The sequence below is a fragment of the Podarcis tiliguerta genome, assembly GCF_965153285.1.
Source record: "Podarcis tiliguerta genome assembly, chromosome: 7".
In the NCBI taxonomy this organism is placed as follows: Eukaryota; Metazoa; Chordata; class Lepidosauria; order Squamata; family Lacertidae; genus Podarcis; species Podarcis tiliguerta.
In genome coordinates this window covers 56,324,774-56,348,932 of record NC_139540.1, presented here as the reverse complement: position 1 = coordinate 56,348,932, position 24,159 = coordinate 56,324,774, and the positions used below count along the sequence as shown (strand labels likewise).

Below are 24,159 nucleotides of genomic sequence, written 5' to 3'. Positions count from 1 at the left end.
TTTTTCTGTGTATAAGATTAGGCTTTCCCCCTTTAAAATGTTGTCAAAAATTAGGGGGTATCTTATACACGGGGCCATCTCCCTCCATTTTCTTAAATCTGAGTCCCCCAAAATAGGGGGCGTCTTATACATGGGGGCGTCTTATGGACGGAAAATACGGTAATATCTGCAGTGGCTCCCTGTTTATGGAATTCTCTCCCCAGGGAAGTTTGCATGGTGCCTTCATTATACACCTTTAGGCACCAGGCAAAAACGTTCCTTTTTAACCAGGCCTTTGGTTGATCTTATTGACATCCAACACCCTTTTAGAATGTGGCTTTTGGGGGGAGGGTTATTGGGTTACTGCTTTTGGTTTGATTTTGTATGTCGTGGTCTTGTTGCGAACTGCCCTGAGACGTCTGGGTATAAGGCAGTGTATAAGTTGAGATAATGATAAATAATAATAATAATAATAATAATAATAATAATAATATCCTAAACCTGCTATATGGAATCAGTTTAATATAAACAGTAGAATCTGCTTTGTCATTTCTGAATTTACCGTATGCATTAGATCACTTTAGAAGTCTACCATTCTCAGATGCCTCCAATTTGTCTGTTTTCTTAATCCGTCCTTGGAAATTGCTAGATTCATTGCTACAGCATTTTAGCTCAGCTTTCCTCAAGCTAAGTATAATGCATTCCCTCCAGAGGTATTGCGCCTTCTCATTTTGGGTAGAATTTACTGATCCAAAGCATCTCGGTGGAGATGACTTTGGCTTTTATATTTTGCACTTCTCACCCCCACATGCCTCTCAAAATATTTTTACCCATTTCCTGAATTCCCTGCTGCTTCCTTCACACCCAACCTGTAGCTTATTCCTACCCTCAAACCACCAGTTTCTTTCCTCCCTTCTCCTAGTTCCTTTTACATTCACTTCTTCCTCCTGTAACAGCTTTCCTGTCCTTCACCTTCTTAGTTTTTGCTGCTGCTGCTGCTGCTGTTATGAAAGCCTGTGTTGTGTAGTGGTTAGAGTGTCAGACTAGGCCCAGGGAGACCAGGATTCATATTCCTACTCAGCCATGAAGCTCACTGGGTGACCTTGGGCCAGCCAAGCCTAACCTACTTCATGGAAAGTGTTGCTGTGGAGATTGAAAGAGGAGGGAGATAATAACCATGAACGCAACCTTGAGCTCTTTGGAGAAATGTTGCGATATACATGCAATAAATAAAAGGTAGGTTAAAATATTAACCCTTTATCTTACTTTCTAATTTCCTTCCACACTTTTTTCTGGTCCTCTCCCCTCAGAGGAAGTAAACTTTTCCTCTGTAGAGCATAGAACTCTTAATCTCAGGGTTGTGGGTTCGAGTCCCGCATTGGACAAAGGATTCCTGCATTGCAGGGGGTTGGACTAGATGACCCTCATGCTGCTTTCCAATTATATGATTCCTTCCTTCCCTGCACTGGTATAGTCAGTCCTGAGCTAGATGGACTAGTGGTCTGGCTCAATATAAGGCAACTTTCCACATTCCCATCCCTCCCTTTCCAATACATCTGTCAAAAGTTAGATTTTAAGTGTGTCACCACAGGGGCCTGCCTTTTTGCTTTTGTTGTTGTTTAGTCGTTTAGTTGTGTCTGACTCTTTGTGACCCCATGGACCAGAGCACGCCAGGCACTCCTGTCTTCCACTGCCTCCTGCAGTTTGGTCAGACTCATGCTGGTAGCTTCGAGAACACTGTCCAACCATCTTATCCTCTGTTATCCCCTTCTCCTTGTGCCCTCCATCTTTCCCAACATCAGGGTCTTTTCCAGGGAGTCTTCTCTTCTCATGAGGTGGCCAAAGTATTGGAGCCTCAGCTTCACAATCTGTCCTTCCAGTGAGCACTCAGGGCTGATTTCCTTAAGAATGGATGCGTTTGATCTTCTTGCAGTCCATGGGACTCTCAAAAGTCTCCTCCAGAACCATAATTCAAAAGCATCAATTCTTCAGCAATCGGCCTTCTTTATGGTCCAGCTTTCACTTTCATACATCACTACTGGGAAAACCACAGCTTTAACTAGATGGACCTTTGTTGGCAAGGTGATGTCTCTGCTTTTTAAGATGCTGTCTAAGTTTGCCTTTTTGCTTATGTCGTCCTATAGCACCATGACCATTGACGATTCAGGATAAATAAACAGGCAATAATTTAACTGGTATGTGACAGACAGACCGTGTCCCTTTCTCTCTTCTCCCAGCTCGATATTATTATTTTACATCTCCCAACTTATATAAAGTGGGCTCAAAAGACCCCCACTGAAAGGCAAAGAGGAACTTTGCATGAATGAAGCTCTGCTTCTTTAATTAGAACAGGGGGGAAGCCACTTTCTCTTTTCATAATTCGCTCACGGTTGCTTTGAAAAATGAAATTTACATGAATAAGTGAGACATAGCAGCAGGCGTGGGGCTTGGGGCTGGGAACAAAAAACAGATCTGTAATTAGGATGGTTGACAGGTATCGTCCCTTTCTTTTGTTCGTGTTATGAACATTGTCGGCAATATTTTTAATAGGGTTGTCACAGGGAAGGAGGACGATGCAGATTAAGACAATGCTCAGGTTTGGCTTGTGTGTTTGTGTTACATATTTATCTGAAGGCCTCAGGTGCTCTGTGCCATGAACTGGAGATTTTTCTTGGTTTATTCTCATTTCCCCCCAGCCTAACTACTATAATTCTTCTCCTTCTAGTCTGTCTCTTCAGCAGCTCCAGTTGCTGAAGGAGTTACTGTTGAGTTCATGTCTTCCTCCTGGGCTCCCAAAAGGCCTCTGGTTGGCCACTGTGGGAGCTGAATTCTGGACAAGATAAACCACCCTGGAGGCTCTCCAAGGTTGTCACACAGAGTTCTTTGCCAGACCTACCTGGAGATGCAAGGATTGTTGAATTGTAGAGTTGCTGAGCATCATTCAAGTCCAACCTCCAGCAATGCAGGAATATGCAGCTATTCCATAGGGGGATCAAACCTGCAACCTTGGTGTTAACGTGAACCTTTTGCGTGCAAAGCTCATGATCTACCATTGAGATGTGGGCCCTTGTGAACACATGCACTGGGGGGGAGGGGGAATACCTGAATCCCTAGGTAGGGTTGTTGTCAGTTAGTTTAAGTACACGGTACTGAACAAGATGGGCCAATTGGTTGTTTTGGTATGAGGCAGATTCCAATGTTCATATGAATGCATTCTTAGATTTAAAAGGGAGCGGCTGGTTTTCTCAGAACTGACCCTCTGTAATTGGTGTGCATGTTAAACTTAATCACACTGATTTCAGTGCATTTACTCATGAGGGCAATGGCTGTGTATACACTATCCCTTTAAAGGATATTCAAAACACATTCTATCTCTCAAAGAATTCTGGGCACTGGAGTTTAGGCCTCACAGAGTTACAGTTCCCAGCAGCCCTTCACAAACTGCAGAGCCCATAATTCTTTGAGGGAAATAATGTGTTTTGAATGTGCTTTAAAGGGATGGTGTGTGCACAGCCTTACTTGATACCACGCAAAATCCATAGTTACTCTGACAACCTTAAAGAAACTACAGTATTCTGCTAAGCTTGGCAAAGGTTTTTTACAAGCAAGTGTGTGCCTATGAAGCTCTCTGTGATGGTCATGAGCCAGTAACAACTCTCCTCTTAACAAAGAGAATTATTTTGAAGTTGGAGTGACATTCAAACCCTCAGCAGGGAACAATCTTCCATCTCAAGTTCCCTCTAACTGTTGAGAAATTTACATAAATCTCCAGTGTTGAGGCTTTCGCTAGAAAAATAAATTGCACATTAAAGCTGCAAGCCTATGCTCACTTTCCGGAGGAAACAGGAATAAGATAACATTGTAAATAAACATATTAACAGTTACCAAGCAGGCAGCCCCAGTTGCCACAAGGTTTATAGATGATAACAGTGTTACAGTGCATATCTCCTGCTATGGATTCAAATGCCAAGAAAGGAGATTCTGATTAAACAATAGGAAAAACTTTTTGTTTACTATTATTATTTAACTTTCTGACAGTAAGAGCTGTTTGACTGTGGTATGAACCACCTCAGAAGGTGGTGGACTCTCCTTCAGTGGAGATTTTTAAACAAAGGTCAGACAGCCACGTGTCAATGATTCTTTAGCTGCAATTCCTGCATTGCTGCTGGAGGAGACTCTTGAGGGTCCCATGGACTGCAAGAAGATCAAACCTATCCATTCTTAAGGAAATCAGCCCTGAGTGCTCACTGGAAGGACAGATTGTGAAGCTGAGGCTCTAATACTTTGGCCACCTCATGAGAAGAGAAGACTCCCTGGAAAAGACCCTGATGTTGGGAAAGATGGAGGGCACAAGGAGAAGGGGACGACAGAGGATGAGATGGTTGGACAGTGTTCTCGAAGCTACAAACATGAATCTGACCAAACTGTGGGAGACAGTGGAAGACAGAAGTGCCTGGTGTGCTCTGGTTCATGGGGTCACGAAGAGTCGGACATGACTGAACGACTAAACAACAACAACAACCTGCATTGCAGAAGATAGAATTACAGTAGATGGACTTTGGGGACAACCCTTTCAGCTCTATGAGTCTATGATTCTGTTACCTGTCTCCACTCTGAGCCAATGGCAGCCTCCACATAAATAGCTTTCCTATTTTGTATAGACAGCTTTTCCAATGCCCAGGCAGGAACCAAGGTTAGAAGACTCTGACCAAACCCTTTCCCACGTGCGGATTTTACAATCAGGGTGAGTAAAAATGATAGAGAAGGCAGGTATTTTCATCCAGATATGACACAATGTGTAGGTAATGGCATTTTTTTCTAGATATTTGCTACCGGTTGGTGCCTTCGCTTTTTGTCTTCTTTAATACAAATTCCTCAAGCTGCAAAATAAAGCACTTCCAACACATTTTACCTTTGTGTAGGCAGATGTCAGTGATTCTACGCTCAACTGGCTCCAAGCTATATATTTTTAAACATGTAACACAAAGGATTTCAGTGGGCCATTTGCATTAAATAATCTGCATCCAGAGTGCGAAAGGAAATTTCAGAAAAGCTTAGCTGCGTGAGTCTACTTTCCCTTCCTATATTTCCACCAACTCGTTTTTCCATAAAAGAATGCAAAGTGTCAGCATCAAAAGAAAGAATAGCAGCATGTCCTCTCGCCACAGTTTTACTTTGAAATATCACTGGGGTGAGCCAGTCTTTCAATTGCACAGTGAAGAATGCAAACTGCTGAGCCAAGTCACACCCAGCCGTATTACTTTGAATCAGATACAGAAAACTTTGGATCATTAGGCAGCAAAGCTTTTAAAACCCCCGCAGGTGCTACTTCCCCTGCCCCTCTCCAGTTACTGTTAAAATGTTTATTGAAATGTCCATCAGAATGCAACAGCAAGTGAAATAATCCTTTGTATAAAATAATCACTGATGGACATAAAAGTGAACTGATACTTCAACCAGATGATAAGATAGAGATTGCATTGATTGTCACGGTAATGGTAATGGTTAATATCATTTCCCTTTGAGCATCACTTTTAGCCCTTTTCTATCTTTCAAATACTCTGCTATTGAGCTGTCTACTATTCCCTCCCCCCCCCCAAAAAAAATCTGTTTTCTCTTCCTTGAAATCTTATCTAATATTCCAGTCATTTCTTGAACATGACATGAGAGGGGAGTAAGTCTTGGCCCTTTCCAGATTATATCCATATAATCCGGTATAACGGTAGTCTTATCTGCATCCAGGACTCCTTGAATCAACTTTCCAGGCCCAAAGAGGAGTTTCAATTCAATTCAATTCAGAATCCTTTATTAGGCATAGCACACCGCAAATTAACATACAAATATCATATATAGACTGTATAAAATACAGGCTCAGTGAACACAATTTATCCCAGTCCTAATCTTAACTCCAAAAAATAAATCAATGTACATTGATAGTATAATACAACACAACAAGTTTCTTGCAAGAGATAAAAGCAGCACGGGAAACCAACAGAGATGCTTTGTTGCTATAGAAACAGCTTCCCAGCAGCTCCCTGCAATCTGAACTGCCAAGGCCTGGTCCTCTCTGCTGCCACATAGTGGCTCCTGCTGGTACACTCCTGAGTCTGCTCATGTGTTCTCCTGCTTGTTGCTGAGTCTTAGAATCATAGAATTAGAGTTGGAAGGGATCACATGAGTCATCTGGTCCAACCCCCTGCAATGTGGGAATCTTTCACCCAACATAGGGCTTGAACCCACAACCCTGGAATTGAAAGTCTCATGCTGCACCGACTGAGTGGCTAAATGGTGCCACCAGAAGAGTCCCAGGGAAAGACAGGACTCGGAGCTGAGGGAGTTGATGTGGTGTAGTGGTTAGAGTATTGGTCAAGCACCTGGGGTACCAGTTTCAGCCATGAAACACACTGGGTGAACTTAGGCCAGTCACAGTTTCTCAGCCCATCCTACCTCACAGGGTTGTTGTGAGGGAGAAATGGGGAGGGGGAGAATCATGTACGCCACAACTAGAGCAAACACACACACAAAAAACATGTGATATTATTCAACTACAAATTGTGTTGGTATTATTAAGCAAATGGGGCCCACATATCTAGACTTAGGGCATGGTGCTGAGGGGACAGGGTTTAACTTATGGCTCCCAATCTGGATCCCCTCACAGCTGATATTTGTGGTGGTAATAACATCTGATCAACCGTGGCTCTTAAACAGGAAGATTCCAAGAGTTTTGGTTGCGTTGCTTCACATTTCTGTGCACAGACACAAGTTATTGGCGTTGCAGGACAGAAGTCAATAAATCATTCCCTGGCTACTAACAGCTGAGAAGCAATCTCATGGAATTGCTCCTAGAATGACAAGGAATGGGCAAGAGTTTTGCAGCTCCCCCCCACCTTTTCATCTGGAGCTCAGACAAAAGATGTTAAGGGTAGGTGGTTCTATCATGTTCCCCATCCATCATGTTGAGTATCATCACCGAGAGTGCTTCCACACAAGGCTGCTTTCCCCAGCACTGACACCATTGTTCACTTATTTATTAAAATCCAGATGATGCTTTTCTCAAGCTATTCTCCTCCAGTGTTTTGTTTTCCCTGTTGTCATCTCAATGGTTTTGGAAAATGCTGCTCTGTGGCTGTTTCTAAGCTTTTGATCTAGTGCAATTGCAGCAAAATCTTTTCAGGCAACACTCCATAAATGCAGAATTTTCCATTCTGCTGTTCTCCAAGTCTGCTGCTTTACAAACCTCTGAGGCCAGTGGGAGTCAGTTCTAGAAGAGCCCCAACCCTTCTCCTGGCTTGGGGAAAGAGTAGTGGGACTCTCTGACCTCCATGAGACATCAGTCCCCATCCTTTTCCAGCTGGTAGGAGAGAGGAGGAGGTGGGGCCTTATTTCCACTGCACAACCTCCAAGTGTCCCTATTTTTCAGGGACAGTCCTCGATTTACAGAAGCCATCCCGGTTTCTGATTTGGTCCCCAAATGCTATGCTTTTCCTTAGGATGTCCCTATTTTCATCAGAGAAATGTTGGAAGGTATGGAGTTATGTGACCCCTGAGCCATCTGAATGCAGCCCTGTAGAAGGGAGCTTTTTAAATGTTTAATGCTTTATCATGTTTTTATATATGTTGGAAGCCACCCAAAGTGGCTGGAGCAACCCAGTCAGATGGGCGGGGTATAAATAATAAAATTATGATGCTGGTGGAATACGATATCCCTCTTTTCATCAGAGGAATATTGGAAGGTATGCCACTGTCATCATATTGTGTCTTGAGGGCAATGATGCTCAGTGTTTCTTTATTTAACAAAATTTATATACAAGGTGGAGGGAGAGAGAGAGAGAGAACAGAAAAGAGTTTGGTTCAGAATCAAGATTTCCTCCCTTTGCTCCATCTTTTCACCCCCCCCCCCCTTTCTCAGCCTTGGTTTGGAGAGAGCCCTTGAACTGTGCTAGCAGAATCTCTTTTATTTTTCTGTCTCCTTTCTCCGACGCATATTGTGTGCAATTGGTAGCGGCTGTGATTTTTAGCACTGAAACTCAGAATTGGAGGTCAGAAGAGCCAGAGGCTATTTGGGGGGGGCAGCGGGGGGCAGCTGTTCCCACATGTTGGATTTCTGGAAAAAATAATAATGTTATATTTCACATTTATGTTCCCATCCTAAATACATTTTCTTTGAAATGTTGAATTTGATGGAGCAACTTGCACACAAACATGCTTAGGAATTGGCAGCTTATTTTATTTTTCAACCAAGAGTCTTGTAACACCATCACAATTTCTTGGAGCAGACAGAAGTGTGTTTTCCCCTGACAGAGCAACTGAATATATGTCTACTAAGAAGCAAGTCCCATTGAGTTCTGTTGGGTATAGAATTGTAGTCTATGTTTCACACGCCCCTCATTTCCTGAGGGTGCATTTAGCACCCAGAGCACCTTGAGAGGCATGCTTAAGCCACAAATTCCATGACTTCTTGGCAGGTTTGTAAGGCCAAAATTTGCACCTCATAACACACACTTTTATTTATTTATTTGAATATTTCAACTCCACTTCCTCCCCAAAGATGGTTCAAGGAAGCTGACGACAACAACAGAAATCTTACCAAGCCAACCATCCTCCTATCCATCCTTTCCAGCATCTCAAAATGTAGTGGATTTTTCCTAAATTAAACCCTGAAGGAAGATTCCAATAAGTCTGAAATCAATAAAAATATGCCCCCTGTTCCCTTTGCCTGAATGTAAAAGATGCAAAAGAGGACATTGTTCCTGCACCTCTAATAGTTGTGTAGAAGGCTACACCTGCTGAAATCATCTCACTTCCCTCTTTTTCATTCAACCACCATGCCCTAATGCCTCTGTTTGCCATCATCTGAATGACCCCCATCTCCCTCAGATGCTCATGCACAGATTAAGTGCATAATAGAAGCGTGTAGGCCTTGGTGAGAGGCCTTCCAAAAAGGAAAAAGGAGGAGAGTTTGAGGAGGGAGTGCTACAGATCCTCACCCACAAAAACAGGGGGAGAAGGCTATGAGAGCTCACAGTTACTGGCTTGGAAGAAAGCTTAGGTTCTTTTCCCCATGCCAGGTCTATCAGCAGCTGAGCCCGTAGGGAACTGCCCTTCTTTGGTGACAATAAAGAAAGGCATTTTGAAAAATACCTTTCCTTCATGGGACCACAGGTGGGAGAGCTTGAGCTACCTGTAGGTTCTGGTGGCATCAACGGTTGTCAGGGGAACAGAAGATGGAGAACATGCGTTCCAGCAGAGCTTTGAACTCTTGAAATATCCTTGGAGTGATTAGCACTCAAATGGATGATTAGCAGTCAACAGAGCTAGTGCATTAGTTCAGTGCAAAAGGTGGACATGCTTGTTTTGTTGCTGCTACCATCAGAAAGCAGCCCGGGGTAGGTACGTAGTCAGGCCTAACAGAAGTCTCTTTTAGTCTCTTGTAGAATGGCAATAAATGTTATAATCCAGGCTCCTAGAGCTCTGGACCTGTCCAAGTATGGCTGCACAGTGCAATACACTAATTATTGTTATATACCAGGCTTCAAGCACACATTATTGGGCGGGGGGGAGCTATTCCATCTTGGCATGCAGAAACCCAGTTTTTGACATGTTTTTCTTATGGGGCTTCATACAACGCTGTTCTTGTGCCACCTTCTGGCTAATATCTGCACTGCTGTTTAATATATTTTTTCTGTGTCAACCTTAAAAATAAGTACCAGTAAGCTGTACCCTCTGAAGATAATGTGTTATTTTTCAGTGATCAGCGAGCATCGTAAATGGAAACGGCAAAATTCTGCACTCGGTTAAACTTTGAGATTTTTGCTGCCATTGGAGCAAGCACCACCAGCGTGGGAAAGTTTAGCCTGCACAAATCTAGCCCATTTCAGCCCCATAGGTAAATTAGAAATAGGTCACATGCTGAGTTTGTATATTGACATGTTGCAAGTAACCCCCTTGTAGGGTTTTGTGCTCTGATGTGTCTCAAAACTATATTCAGAATATGGAGACTGTTGCTCATGATTTGAAGCTGGTTCATCATGGACTTGAAGTCAGTATAGGATCCATTTTTCTTGGGGTTGCCCCCTGCTGAAATTGTTGGGTGAACAAACCTTCATTTTTGCCCCTCGCATCATTTTTTTCACAGGATAACTTGGATCAATCATGCCATGCTCAGGGAATGTGGGTGGTAGTGAATACTTCTCATAAAGCAGAAGAATGGCCTGAAATCCCCTATGCCTTTTGAAATACTATCCAGATGGCATCCTGGCATTTGCTTTCCAAAACAGCAATGTTGCTCTAGGATTGCTGTTAACTACTATAACAGCCAACAAAGGCTGAATACACATTAACATTTAAAGCAAACAAAAACACAAACACCCCTCCCCAAAAATCCTGGGAACTGTAGTTTAACCCTCCCGGAGCTACAATTTCCAACACCTCTAACAAGGTACAGTTCCCAGGATTCTTTTTCTGTAAGGGGCATGTGCTTTAAATGTGTGGTGAGTACACAGCTACGGTGTCCACTCATAACCAGTTCTCAAGAATGGGCATTTAATCCACACCCGCATTCAGCGGCCAATGCCAAACGCTCCCATTAAAGTTAATTACATAGTGTAGACTTCTCAGCTTAAAACAAGACCAATAATTAGTTATTTTGAAATGACTTCCATGTGGTTTAACATCAAACGAGGCAAGTAAGCTTAGTGAAGAGTCAGGGTTTTGGGGAATGGCAGAAAGGCCAGAAAGAGTTTGCGTCATTGTTGCATTATGTACAACAATGCACAATGACTCAAGTATTCTTACAAAATCTGAGGGGTGCCCATTACATGAATCACGCTTAGCTTGACTTCATAAAGAATGTAATCACATGTACCCTATCAAGCTGCACTTCTATATGCCTATATATCTGGAAACTAATGAATGAGCAGTCACTCTCAGCGCTTTATTTCAATTATCCCAGCAGCTGAGCAGTGGTGATTGGCGTGGTTGGATTCAGCCAGCCAGCTAGTGTGTGCATGGTGGGAGGGAGAGATAAATCAAATGTGACATGTAGGTGCTCTGTTATAATCTCCTGATTCATTGGAATGAAAACTATTATGATTTCAATGACTTTAGAGAACTTAGCAAACCCTGAGAACTTCCTTTCCAGAAGAATGTAATGTTCTGTTATTTTTCTGGCAGGAGAAGGAGTTATGCTTCATGTTTTCTGTATTATTGGTTATGAAAAATCAGTAAGATAGGAAAGTTGTATTAGCGCTAGTTTCCTTGGTGTTAGGTACCACCTGTAGGTGAGTTTCAGTGTGAGTTCTTTTCTTTTCGTTGATATGGATTTAAAGGGGGGTTTAGACCACATTCTGGTCCATTGAGTGGGGTTAATCTCATAGTCTATGTCATTCTCCCATTGTTTTTTGATTGCATCTAGGGGATTTGCGGGATTTTGGAGTAGTATTTTGTATATTGCAGATACCGTCCGTTTACCGTTTCCCGTTGTTGTTAGGAGGAGGTTTTCGAAGGTTGTCAGGGGCCTAGTTGCTGCTGATTTTACTGTTGGGTTGTTTAAGAGGGCATGTAGTTGGTGTTGTGTTAACCAGGGCATTTGTGTGTCTTCTAGTTTGTCTTGTATTTCTTGTGTTGACAAGGGTTTGTTATTTTTATAAAAGTCTATTAGGCGATATAAGCCTTTGGTTTGCCAGGTTTTTATCTGGAGGTTTTGTGCTGCATGGTGGAATAATGGGTGGTACGCCAGGGGGATTAGTGGGGATGGGGTTGGGGATAGTTTGCCTATTTGTGTTTTCCATGCTTTGAGCATGGTCTGTGTGTACCTGTTAAGTGTTGTGGGAATTTTCTTTAGTTTGTTTGGGAGGAGTGTGTATGTTGTGGTGCAGGTATTTTCAATTGTGTCCCTCTCTAGGTGTACCCATTGTTTTGTCTCATCTTCTAGTATATATGGGATTATATGGCGTATTTGGTTGGCATTGTAATATGCTTCTGTGTTGGGGATTCCCCATCCTCCTTCTGAGGTGGGGAGGTGCAGGTATTTGGGGCTTATTCTTGTTGTTGTTGTTTTTTTTGTGAGAAGATGAAAGAGTGTAGTTTTCTCTGCCAACTGCAGAGAAGTTGGGTTGAGGGGATCCAGATTGGGAGGGTTTGGAATAGGTAGGTTAGTTTTGGGAGTGTGATCATTTTGATCATGGCTATTTTGTCTGAGAGAGTGAAATCCATGTTATTCCATCTCTTTAGGTCTTTGTTAATTTGTCACCATAGGACTTGTAGTTGTGGAGGTACAATTTATTGAGGTTTCTGGTTATTTGTACCCCTAGGTATCTGAACTTGGTGTGGCAAAGTTTTATTTTGGTGACCTTCGTGAGTACTTTTTGGGTGTGAGGAAGGGTGTTGAAGCACATAGCTTCTGACTTTGTAAAGTTTACCTGTAGGCCTGACACCATTGCAAATGTGTTGAGTTCTCTGATTAGGGAAATCGTTTTTAAAACTAAAAGCTCGGCTTGATTTGGATATTTTAAAACATTGCTTTTATTAAAGATTTTAAAGTGAATCATGTCAATAAATTCTAACAAAAATCAAAATGGAAACAAGGGTATAAGATACCATGTATTCAACACATAACATGAACACAGCATTTAGAATTATCATTTATAGAAAAGGTAAGATGGAATTCTTGGTGTCCATTCTCAACTCCTCAAGGAATGAAACACAGGGAAATGTTTTAATTGCTCACGCCTGGGATTCACCAAGCATTGAATAAATCTATGATTCTCAAGTTGGAGTACAGCTGGCTTGTGGAAGAGGATGCAGAGAAGACTAAACGTTAGTAGGCAGGCACTTATCATCAACTTGGTTGGCTGCACAACAATTTTCTTTCAATTCAGATTTTGTTTGCATTTTGCCAAGAAAGACTGGTGGGGTCAGAGGAAGTTTTATTTGGAAATGATTCCAAAACCTTTAAAAATATAAGAAAACAAAAACAGTTACACAGAGAAGGACAATAGCTACCGGTACATTAAATTTGGATCAACTTGTTCACTATGTCCCAGTCCACAGGCTTGGGAACCCTTCATGGACTTGGGGAAAGGATTGTAACTCGGTGATAAAGCCCATGCATGCAAAACATCCTGGGTTCAATCCCCACCATCCATAGCAGGGCTGGGAAAGACTCCTGAGACCTTAGAGAATGACCAGTTACTGTACACAGCAGGGTTGGCCAGTGTGTTGGTCAATATGTTGGTCAATATGTTGTTGGACTACAACTCCCATAATCCATGCCCATTGTCCATGCTCTCTGGGGATTATGGGATTTGTAGTCCTACATCTGGATTCAACATGTTGGCCACTCCTGATGAGTACATCAGGAGACAATACAGAGCTCAATGAACCAATGGCCTCTAATCTATATGGCAGCTTCACATGCCTGGTTCCAGGGTGAAATAGCAACATACATGGTGATAAGACCACACAGCTTTTCAGTAGCAATTTGTGAACACTTGTTTGTTTGTTTTGTTTTTGCTTAATATTATTATCTTTATTTATATCCTGCATTTTTCCCTGAAAGGAACTCAAAGTGGTTGACAGATAAAATAGAAACAGCTAAGAAGATTGTGTGTGTGTGGAATCATTAAAAAAACAATTAAACATTAACAGAATTTAAAGCTTCTATATGATCTATTAAAGCATCCAGATAATTACAATCTTATCCTTGTGCATAGCACCACTAGGAAGCTGCATGGTTGTATCAGCTCATCTGCTGAAATCAGTTTTGTTTACAGTTGAAGATATTGTGGTAACTTTAGGCTGGCTGCTGTCAAGGTTGGGTTATGGATAGCAACCTCTGTCTGGCATGAGAGAAGACTCAAGGGTTGTAGGCCAAGCCAGTAGTCAGGACTGTAGAGCAAGTCAAAACCAAAGAATAAACTAGGATCAAGAAGACAGACAGGAGACAGGAGCAGAAGCCAAGCAGGACCAAGGAATACAGAATCATGACAAAGCTCAGGAAGCCCTTGTTGCCAAAGCAGACTTGACTAGACCAGGAAGCCCTCTAAAACTTTTCTTCCTGTCCAGAAGGATCCTATAGCCCACCTAGGTGAGTGCAGTCAGTCCAATGTCTGAGCACACTGAACTGAACTATACAGTGTCTCACCAAAAAGGGGCAGCTGGACACAAACCCCAAGGCTCTGAGTTCAAGACCCAGCAGCAGTGTACAAAATGAAGTAACATTTGGTAGAAAATGAATGATACATTGACAAACGGGATGTACAAACTAGTGTCTAATGACACCAAGAGTCCTTTGTATTTATGAAGGAAAAAAGAATGGAATTCTCAAGACTCACTCTTAACTTATGATTGCTATTAGGTATAGATCCGAGTGTGTTAATTAGAAGTAAATCTGATTAGATTGTTTTGCTATAGGGATTAAGTAATTATTGGTTTTGCAAAGAGACAGAATAGATAAATGCATGCTTAAGTAACATGCTTTCTGGACCACGTGATAATTGTTCAGCTGCAGTTCTTTTGAAAAAAATGCTTTGAACAGTTCTACCCCTCTCATTGCTTAAAAAAACGACCCACAAAAATCCATGGACTTTCAAACTTGTATAATAGTAGATGCAGTCACAGCTGCTTCTGTATCTTTCACCTTTGGAACTGTTATGAGGGATAAAGTGACTTGTTTCAAGACAGGCTTCTGTTCACAACAGAATCCATTTCTTACATTGTATTCAAGAAGCACAAGGAATGGGAAAACTATAATCAATGAGGCTATGCCAATTGACACCAGCTTAATGATTTACACCTAGACATATGCTTTCAAGGAACAATTTCAAAACAATTTTATATCAAATACTAGTGACTGGCATTAGCATGGCAACAACAGAAACAAATGGGCTTACTGGTGATGATATATGTCAGGGTCACGTTGTAGCCTGGTTTGGAATCCTATATACAGATCATCCCAGAGCAATCCATGTTTCACTGTGTGCCTCATTACACTAACTCGGGCTTTTATCTGCAGAGAAAGACAAAGTGCATGAAAATCTGGCATCAATTTTATTTGATACATTAATACAGCCAATAGGCAGAATCCAAAGACCACCTTCAGTTCTCATTTTCTTTCTTTCTGTCCTACTTAAAATTCTGAAAGTTCTGCTTCAATTTGAAAGGCAGCTTGCTGTGTGGCGGTGGTGTTGGGGACACTGCTGTTCGTGAAGCACAAGTCCAGAACTCCCTTTGGCACACAAAGCTGGTTGTGTGGCTGTTTGGATGCCAGGCGCTGCTTCTGTTCTGGAAGATGCCCATGATATCACCACATTGTCCTAGTTCATGCATATCACTAAGGGAGGCATGGCTTGCTTAGCTTAACTATGGTTTGTTTGAATGTGCAAATCCAGACCAGCAGACTTACCATGGTTTGTTTTCTGCCAACAAACCATGATGTGAAGCCATAGTTTATTGTTGGCTTATGAACCATGGCATACTTTAACTATGGTTTCATGTTATGTCTGAACCCAACAATGTTGCTTGTGAAGATGCTTCCAAGACTGCTAAGCACATGGTAACCATGGCCGGAAAACCAAGCTTTGAAAAAACAAGCCCTGGTTTGTTTGCTCAACTATGAGACAACTGATGGTTTGTTGAACAAGCCATGATTAAAGAAATCATGGTTTAGTGTTAATGTGTGAACACAATTAGTATCTAATTCTGCTGCTGTGTTCTGGTGTGAACACAAATAATATCTTCTCATATTAAAAATGATTAGGCATGACTGTTTTTTACTCTGAGTGGCATCCTGAAATAACACAACAAAGAGAGAATAAGCAGGTTTCTGTCCCTTTTCCTAACATGGCCCCCCTCAAAATACAATTGTTGCTGTCCATATGTTTGGCCAGCTAACCTTTCTAAGTGCTGGCTGTAACCAAATTGTAGTTCTTGTATGTTTCAAAATTACAAATTCATTTCCTAAATTAAAATGAGAAGCTGTCTTGTGACTCATCAGCGGACATTTTGTGTGGAGTCAGCTAGAGCTAGAAATAGGACACTTAATGGTCTGGGAGGACACTTTTTAATTGCCATATTGTATTTTCAGAAGGCCTAGTTTCATGCCCTCTGTTTTCCTGCCTTTCCCCGTATTCCCTTTCTGCATTTCACTCAGTGCCCTCTTCTCCACCCTGCTTTTTATCTTAGCCTTTGCTCAGGCCTTTTCCAGCAGCTAATGCCATATCCTTGGGGTGGTTCACATTAACCTTAAGATGACAGGAATTTCTCTGCTTGGGTCAAGAACTGAAGCCACAGCAAAACTGAAAGCAGATCCCAACACTGCTACAAAACTATTGAAAGAAGGCTGAGTGGTGGTATCATAAGCTGAACACTCTGAAACAACAAGGGCATGGAAGTGTTGCATAAATAAGCTCAAAGGGATTCACTTCACACAATGAGAACTATGACAATATTTTAACAAACTATATATAAAAAGCATAAGAATTGTGCATTCTAAGTGCTAGTATACTGAATTAAACACACACAGCTTTATAGTCCCCCCCCCCAATCCCTGTCACGAGAAATAAGTGAAAGTAAATTGTTGTCCTTGAAGGAAATGTTATATATATATATATATTTCTATACAGTATTTGAGAACATGAGAAGATATACATTTGTAATCCTTACTTCCTCAAATGGATGGTCCCGGTTTGGTCTTTTCATTGGAAAAGATAAGTCCAAAAAATCCACTAAGTAGTTGTACCCTCCAGGCAAAGGACGGAAATCATCATCAGTTTCTATTACCTAGTTATGGGATATAAACAACAAGAGGAGGTTGTCATTTCAAATAGATGTTGTGCAATCCCCCAAACTATTTGGTTTTTGCTTGATTCTCCCATTTACTCTTGGTGCTCAACCGTGAAGTTCTTCTGAATTCAGTTGTGCTTACTTAGTCACAGCTATGCAACTTTAGGATTGCCGCCTTATATTTAATATATTATGTTTCAATTTTCAAGATCTTTGTCCTCTCTGTGTAGTAGTTTATTTGTTTTGACTTTTTTAATCCAACTTTTTATGAGCTGAATTTGAGGTAGGAAGTCATAATTCTTTGAAGAGAAGGGCTCCTTTAAAATGAGAATAAAAGAAATTGTCTTGCTGTGTTAGAGAAAAACACACACAGAGAGAGATTTATAGTTCAAGAAGAAATATTGACTGTCACTTAAATATAATTGTCATCTTAATTGGTATATGTCCGAAAAGTTGAAATTTTTAAATTTTTGTATATCCAAAAATTAAATTTTAAATTGTTAACAGCAACTGTATGTCCCAAACTGTCACCATCCATTTCATGTTGTTCTTTAAAAGGTGTTTGCGTTTCTTTGCTAAAGCAGTTGAAAACAGATATTCTTTTAGAATTTGTCCCTGAAGTAAATAATATCTTGCATTTGATAAATGCTTGTATAGACCTACTCACCCTTATTACAAGGTTATAGCCTTTAAATCCAGCCCATAGATAATATTCTTTAATCCAGGAAGGATAGAGAAAAATATCATCATCAACTGCAGCTCTAAGAGTGTGTAAGTATGGCTTAAAATGCCATGAGTCCTTGAAAATTTTTGTCCCTTCTGGAGGATCAACAATTCCTAAACTAAGAGAGAGAAAATAATTTGAAGTACATTAGGATTACCTGTCTGCGAAGAAACCAGAGGCCTTTCTCCTGGGCATGGTCGGCCAACAGGTGCAAAAGAAGGATAGAACCTTTTTTATGTATGCCACAACAGCAGCAAGAATACTCATCGCACAGCATTGGAAGACACAAGAGCTACCCACGCTGGAAGAATGGCAGATGAAAGTGATGGACTATATGGAATTGGCTGAAATGACTGGCAGAATCAGAGACCAGGGAGAAGAGACGGTGGAAGAAGACTGGAAGAAATTCAAAGATTATCTACAGAAATATTATAAGATTAATGAATGTTAAAATGACATCAGATTGAATCTAAAAGGTTATTAGTATAAAAGTTGTAAAATTAAAAGATTTAATATTTTAAGATTTTAAGGAGATTAAGTTATATCAAGATATTAAAATTAAGACAAGGAGTAATTAAGATAGAGGGTAGGGATTTGCTGATTAAATATATGACTTGGAATACAGTGAAGGGAGGTTTGGGGAAGTCGGGAAATAAGTAAATGAAAGAAATATCATGAAGATGAAATTGCTTTTTATTAATGTTTTTCTTATCTGTTTTTTTTTTTTTTGCTTTTTGTTGTTGTTTTTGTGTTTTTGTAACTTGTATTTTTTAGTTTTGTTCTGTTTTATTTTTTGTGTAAAAACCTAATAAAATATTTATTTAAAAAAAAAAGGATTACCTGTCTGTTGGATCTCTGAGCATCCTTGCCAGGTCCAAAGTGGCTCCAGGTTTTGGTGTCCATGTTGAAACTTCTTCAGATTTTTTTTTAATTAGTCTGTTCAACTCCTCTGGGTCATTTTTGAGATTTGTTTCTTTGATGTAACTACGTTAAGGAAAAACACACAATTGGATGTTTCCATAGCACTGGAGACACAAAGTCATGAGTGGAAGGAAAATAGCCACCAGCATTGTTTACTTGTACAAGAGAACAAGATTAAGTGGAAGATAGTTGAAGATAGATGGTGCAGATCTGCACCATACACTTAAAGCACATGACTTTCCCCAAATAATCATGGGAAGTGTAGTTTCCCCCTTACAGAATCACAGTTTCCGGCATCCTTAACAAACTATTGCTTTATCTCCCACAGTACCTTACTGATGGTGTAGCGAGTTCAATAAGGCTATGGAACATATGAAGAGTCCCCCTCTTCAGGTCAGAATGCTTAAGAATCTGTAGTTATCCTCAACAAGAGGATGGAGTTAGGGAGAAGTAGTCTGGGATCCAAAACTTTAAAAGCTCAGCATAACCTTAACCCTACTCAGAGCAAGTTATTCATTCACTTGGAGCTGTCTGTGGTCCTGCCCTGCCTCACTGCTGTCAGACCAGGGCAAGACAACCTTGGATTTACTGTAATTTCACTGTTACTGGCAAGCCTCTCCTGCAATGATAAAACAGTTTTTCTACTAGTGGAAGATTTATTCCACATTTAGAAGGCCAATTAACAATCAATAATAAGTCAATGCATTCTGTGCCATGGTGGAAATTATGGGACTAGGTTGGAAAGGCACACAGCACTGATTCCAGCATTATTTGATAGTCTACCTCTTAGCCTTAAATGCTAATCACATCATTATTAGGTAGGAAAGGGCTAACCACACATTACACAGAAATGCCTATAATAACCCCCACCCCCATTAAAAATTCAAAGTAGGCTGCATTTTTATTTATTTATTTGCAAAGGGGAGGGAATAAGAATGGAAGGTTCTGTTAATTTCTATTCTTTCACTTTCTTATTTTTCGAGTCTGAAATTCAGTTCTCCACATTTTCCAGCAATTTGCAGTTTGTTTTTAAAATCACCCCGAAAAATCATCAGCATTTCAGTGCAAATTTCTCCTAATAGACATATTTTAATATGCAGTTTTGACTAACATGCACATTTTCGCAAGCAATTTCCCTTACTATAATGCATTTTTGTATGTTACTTTCAGTAATATCTTTATTTTTATGTACACCTTTCCCCAGTATATGAATTTTTGAAAACACTGTTTGGTTGGATGAGTGCAAATCTTGCAGGCTAGCTCCTTTTCAGTTCACACATTGCTTCACACATCTTCACTGATCACATTTGTGCAAAATTATTGTGATACAACTGGTGACTAAAGAGTGAACAGGAAGACAGTACCTGTCAGAAGGATGAGCTTCGACAAAATATCCCGCAAAAGGACAGTAGATTTTTGGCTTCAGATCAGTAACCAGCTGGGCCTTGTAATTCAACAGCTTCTTCCTTTCGATTTTAATAAACTGGGCTTTCTTCTCCTCTGAAAAACAAAAGTACTTATTGGACCTAGGTTGTGCAATCTGGGGGGGAAATCTTAATTGTCCCACAAAGACTTTAACAGTTATGTTCTTCTTTATTAATTATTGATCACCTCCATCAGCATCACCTTCACACTTGAAGCAGAGCAAGAGAAATCTGGAAGAGCCATCTGTCCAGTGAAAAGAGATTGGGGGAAGAGACTGCACAGAAGATCTCTCTCACTGCCACAGGCATCCTCCCCCCCCCCCCTGCCGGCACATGGTTGACTTGCATGCAGCTGTGTATATGCATGGCACCGGGAAATAAATAAGCAATTCAATTTTAACCTGAAATGTCAGGAGAGCTGGAAAGCCCTTGTGATTCACGAGGAAACCCTTCCCAGAGGGACATCAGTGAGCCAAAAGTCCAGAAAATAAGACTCCAATGGCTCAAAAATGGCACGCGGAAGCTTTTGCTACTGCTGTGCTACTCCACTCACTACAGCTGTTGGGCAGGAAGATGTATTTACTGCGGCAGGCCTCCCACTTATGTGCATTTTACTTAAGTGTGCAGGGTCTCAGAACGCCTGTACATGACAACAGACAAGGGGGTATTCCATAATTTTTTCAAGCTTTTAAATACCTTTCTGGCTTAATTGACATGGACCATTTGCTGTTTTTGGTTACCAAGTGTTTGTGGTATGAGTGCTTCATTGTGAGTCCAGGAACAGTGTGTGTGTGTACAAACAAACAAACAAACATATCCACACATGTACACACACATTTGATTGGGCAGATTTCAGTGGGACAGGGATAGATGTTGCCCAGGTATGCTTGGGTTTGGGGGTGAGCGTTTTTTTGTTTGTTGCCTGGGTGGGTTTTAGTTTTGATGGTTAATGTTGCCTGGGTATGCTTATGTCAGGCACGGGCAAACTCCAGCCCTCCAGATGTTTGAGACTACAATTCCCACCATCCCTAACCACTGGTCCTGTTGGCTAGGGATGATGGGAATTGTAGTCCCAAATATCTGGAGAGTCGGAGTTTGCCTGTGCCTGGTTTATGCTGTTGGGTTGGTATCTGACAACATAGAAAGAGCTCTTGCTTCTTCTCACGTTTCCTCCATGTTTTTTTTTGAGGGGGGGGGGCAAATTAAAAAAATTATGTTGCTGTGTGTGCTTACTAGTTTGTCTCTCAAGAGATAAGGGGAGTGTTGGCTTGAAATAAAAGTGTTGGCCAATGGAGGCTTCAAATATTCTGAAAAATGGACACCTTATCTAAAATATGCCATTGGTTCATTACCAGTGAAATTTCCTCCACTGTATACCATTGGGAATCCTGACGCTCCACCTGCAAAGTCACTCATCATGAGGTCAACCTTCTCAGGAAGCTTTCCACCATTGGGCCTGGTGCAGTCCACTGTATTCAGAATTTTGTGCCCTATGCAAAGATAAACTCTCAATTAAAATTGTGTCCCAACATCTTCTCAGCAAGACCAGGCCAGAACTGGCTGAGATTTCAGAGCAAGGGGAAAAGACCATATTTTAGGCACTAGGAGCTTTTCTTAGAAACCTGAAATGTAAAGGAGCAAGAATTGTTTTTCTTTACTTTTGTACAATAATCTGAAGTTACGAATAACCTCAAAGTAGGTCAAAGCTGGAAAATAGAAAAATTGCACTAATCATACAGAGTATCTGAATCATTCCACTTTTTTATTTGAAACACAGTACAAAAAAAGTATCAAATGCAACACAGTAATTATTGTTACATTCAGGTACCTTTATATTCAACAATGATGCAAGTATCCATTTCAGGATGAACACCATCCATCAGTATCATAAATCTAAGATTCCTGTCCACCTTAAAAGAAATCGAAGCATATGTTACTATGAATTTTGAAATGGACATTTTTATTTATAGAAAACAGTGTCTATGACTGGCTGTAATCCCTTTAAAAAGTTATTGGAATGCAATCTAGAATGGCATCTGTGTGCCATGGCTCCCTAAGGTGTATATTAGGGTAAATTGCATAGAAACATGTATATAATAGAATAAATTTGAATAAAATCCTAATCAACTTCCATGAACATGTTGTTGTTGTTGTTGGTTGGTTGGTTGGTTTTTTAAATGCAAGGTTATGTAGAACTGTTGAGAACTGTGTTTAAGATCAGGAGGGATAGAAACCAATAGAAATTGACATTGACAGATTTACCCATCCTTAATTTCATGCAACAGTCTGCTGCATAAGCATCTTGTTACTATTAAACTTATTGTTAGTAATGCACCCTCTGGTGTTATTGGTGTTAGTAATGCACCTCCTCCTCCTCAGAATACATTTTAGTGGCAACAAGGATAGGATATTTTTGAGGAACGCTGAGTAGTTCCTTGTGGATCAGATGATAGTGTGGTGATTAGGTCCCCCAGTTGTCTCTGAACTGGTTGGACATGTCCAAGTGGCATGAGGTGGCGAGCTAGTGGCTGCTGCAGAACCAGCAAAGAGCACTCATTTATGGCCCCCAACAAGAGTCAACATGAAGCAGAGTCAACTTGAGTCAGGAGTCCTGCTTCATCAGCTCACCTTATATGTTTACATTCCATCTTAGGAAATATATGTGGCAACCCGGAAACATATTTGGTTATTAAGTGATGAGTACTGGGAGCATTGGGACCTCAATTCCCTAATTCTGTAAATAATTTTGGGGTGTGTGTGTTAAATTATATGTCTGAGTCCCTTCTAATTCCTGGATCCAGCAAGTATTCAATTGTTGGAATAGCCAAGCCAGTTTCTTGGTAATGGCCCTAAGTGTGAGTTGTTAGGGTAACAAAGGAAGCAGCTACACACCAGAGGGCAAATGGGTGGGCTCCCCTCCCTCAACTAGCAAAAACAAGAGTTGAGATGTGAAAGAGAGGGAGGGAGGGAGGGAGGGAGGGAGAGACATTCTTGATTTCTGTTTGAATTCAAGGTTGTGGCTATGGGAGAAGCAAGACCTTCTGAGGTGTTAATGCCGTGAACCGCTCCATCGTAAACTCAGGTTGTATGCGTAAATAAGCCATATAGCCTAAAGATACCACAGTCTTCACTGTCTGTCCTTCCAAGGAAACTGAACCCTGCATAAGCATTTGGAAGCCCTGGAGTCTCAAGCCGCTTGGAAATTTGGGTGGCATGCAAGAATTGTGTGTTAGGGGATTTTATTTATTTATTTATTTAAAAAATATTGTTGCTTATTCATGGTCTGGTAGTGTTCTGATTAGAAACTTCTGGATTATTTCCAAACTTTAGAAAATATAAACTTCAGAAAATGTCAAGACATCAGACCTGTTGCCAAATTCCAAATGGGACAATGTTAATATTGGTCAGCTTTACACCACTCTGTTTGAGGTACCAGAATACAGGCCGTTCTGTCTTCCCAACATAAATGGGCACATCTGGCCTCCTCTCTGCAAGTTTCTTCAATGTAGGGTAACTGGAGAGTAAGAAAAGAGGAGAGTAGGAAACAAACAAACAAACAAACAAACAAACGACAATAATATATTTATACCCTACCCATCTGGTTGGGTTTCCCCAGCCACTCCCAACAGAATATTAAAAACAGGATATAACATCAAACATTAAAAACTTCCCTAAACAGGGTTGCCTTCAGATATCTTCTAAAAGCCAGATAGTTGTTTATTTCCTTGACATCTGATAGGATGGCGCCACTACCAAGAAGGCCCCCTGCCTGATTCCCTGTAGCTTTATTTCTCTCAGTGTGGGAACTGCCAGAAGGCCCTCGGAACTGGATATCAGTGTCTGGGCTGGACAATGGGGGTGGAGACACTCCTTCAGGTATACTGGGCAGAGGCCATTTAGGGCTTTAAAGGTCAGCACCAACACTTTGAATTGTGCTCGGAAACGTACTGGGAGCCAATGTAGGTCTTTCAGAACTGGTGTTATATGGTCTTGGTGGCCACTCTCAGTCAATCCTCAAGTCACTTTACTGGGGTGTGCGTCAGCTATATATAGTGAAAGGACCAGGATTCCAGGAGAGTGAGCAAGCCAAGTGAAGCTCACTTAATTATAGAAATTTATTTGTCATTGTCCGTATATACACAGTATACACAACAACGAAAATCAAACACCCACCCAAAGACCGGCTTCACATACACATTTGCACGTACCTCCAACACTCTCATCCCATTCAGACATAATCTATAAAACATACATAATCCAGAATATAACATGACCTATTAAAAGCATAACATGACCTAAACCCTATCTCATTCCTTCCTACTCCCTGCT

General features: G+C 40.9%; 1 protein-coding gene across 4 annotated transcripts in view; it reads right to left on the bottom strand.

The window, feature by feature from the left end:
* Positions 1-12,772: 12,772 nt before the first annotated feature.
* LOC310681427 (cytidine monophosphate-N-acetylneuraminic acid hydroxylase-like) overlaps positions 12,773-24,159 on the bottom strand; it is a 46,685-nt gene continuing 35,298 nt past the window's right edge. For 3 of the 4 annotated variants that reach the window (XM_083449179.1, XM_083449180.1, XM_083449178.1), the window contains exons 6-14: positions 23,197-23,344; positions 21,659-21,740; positions 21,183-21,320; positions 19,771-19,906; positions 18,326-18,469; positions 17,429-17,603; positions 16,642-16,758; positions 14,871-14,986; positions 12,773-12,928 (exon numbers count right to left, since the gene is read on the bottom strand). In XM_083449179.1, coding sequence (XP_083305305.1) covers positions 12,790-12,928; positions 14,871-14,986; positions 16,642-16,758; positions 17,429-17,603; positions 18,326-18,469; positions 19,771-19,906; positions 21,183-21,320; positions 21,659-21,740; positions 23,197-23,344 — 1,195 coding nt within the window. In that variant the 3' untranslated portion in view covers positions 12,773-12,789. The remainder of the gene's footprint in view (positions 12,929-14,870; positions 14,987-16,641; positions 16,759-17,428; positions 17,604-18,325; positions 18,470-19,770; positions 19,907-21,182; positions 21,321-21,658; positions 21,741-23,196; positions 23,345-24,159) is intronic. The other variant, XM_083449181.1, reaches the window with a different exon arrangement.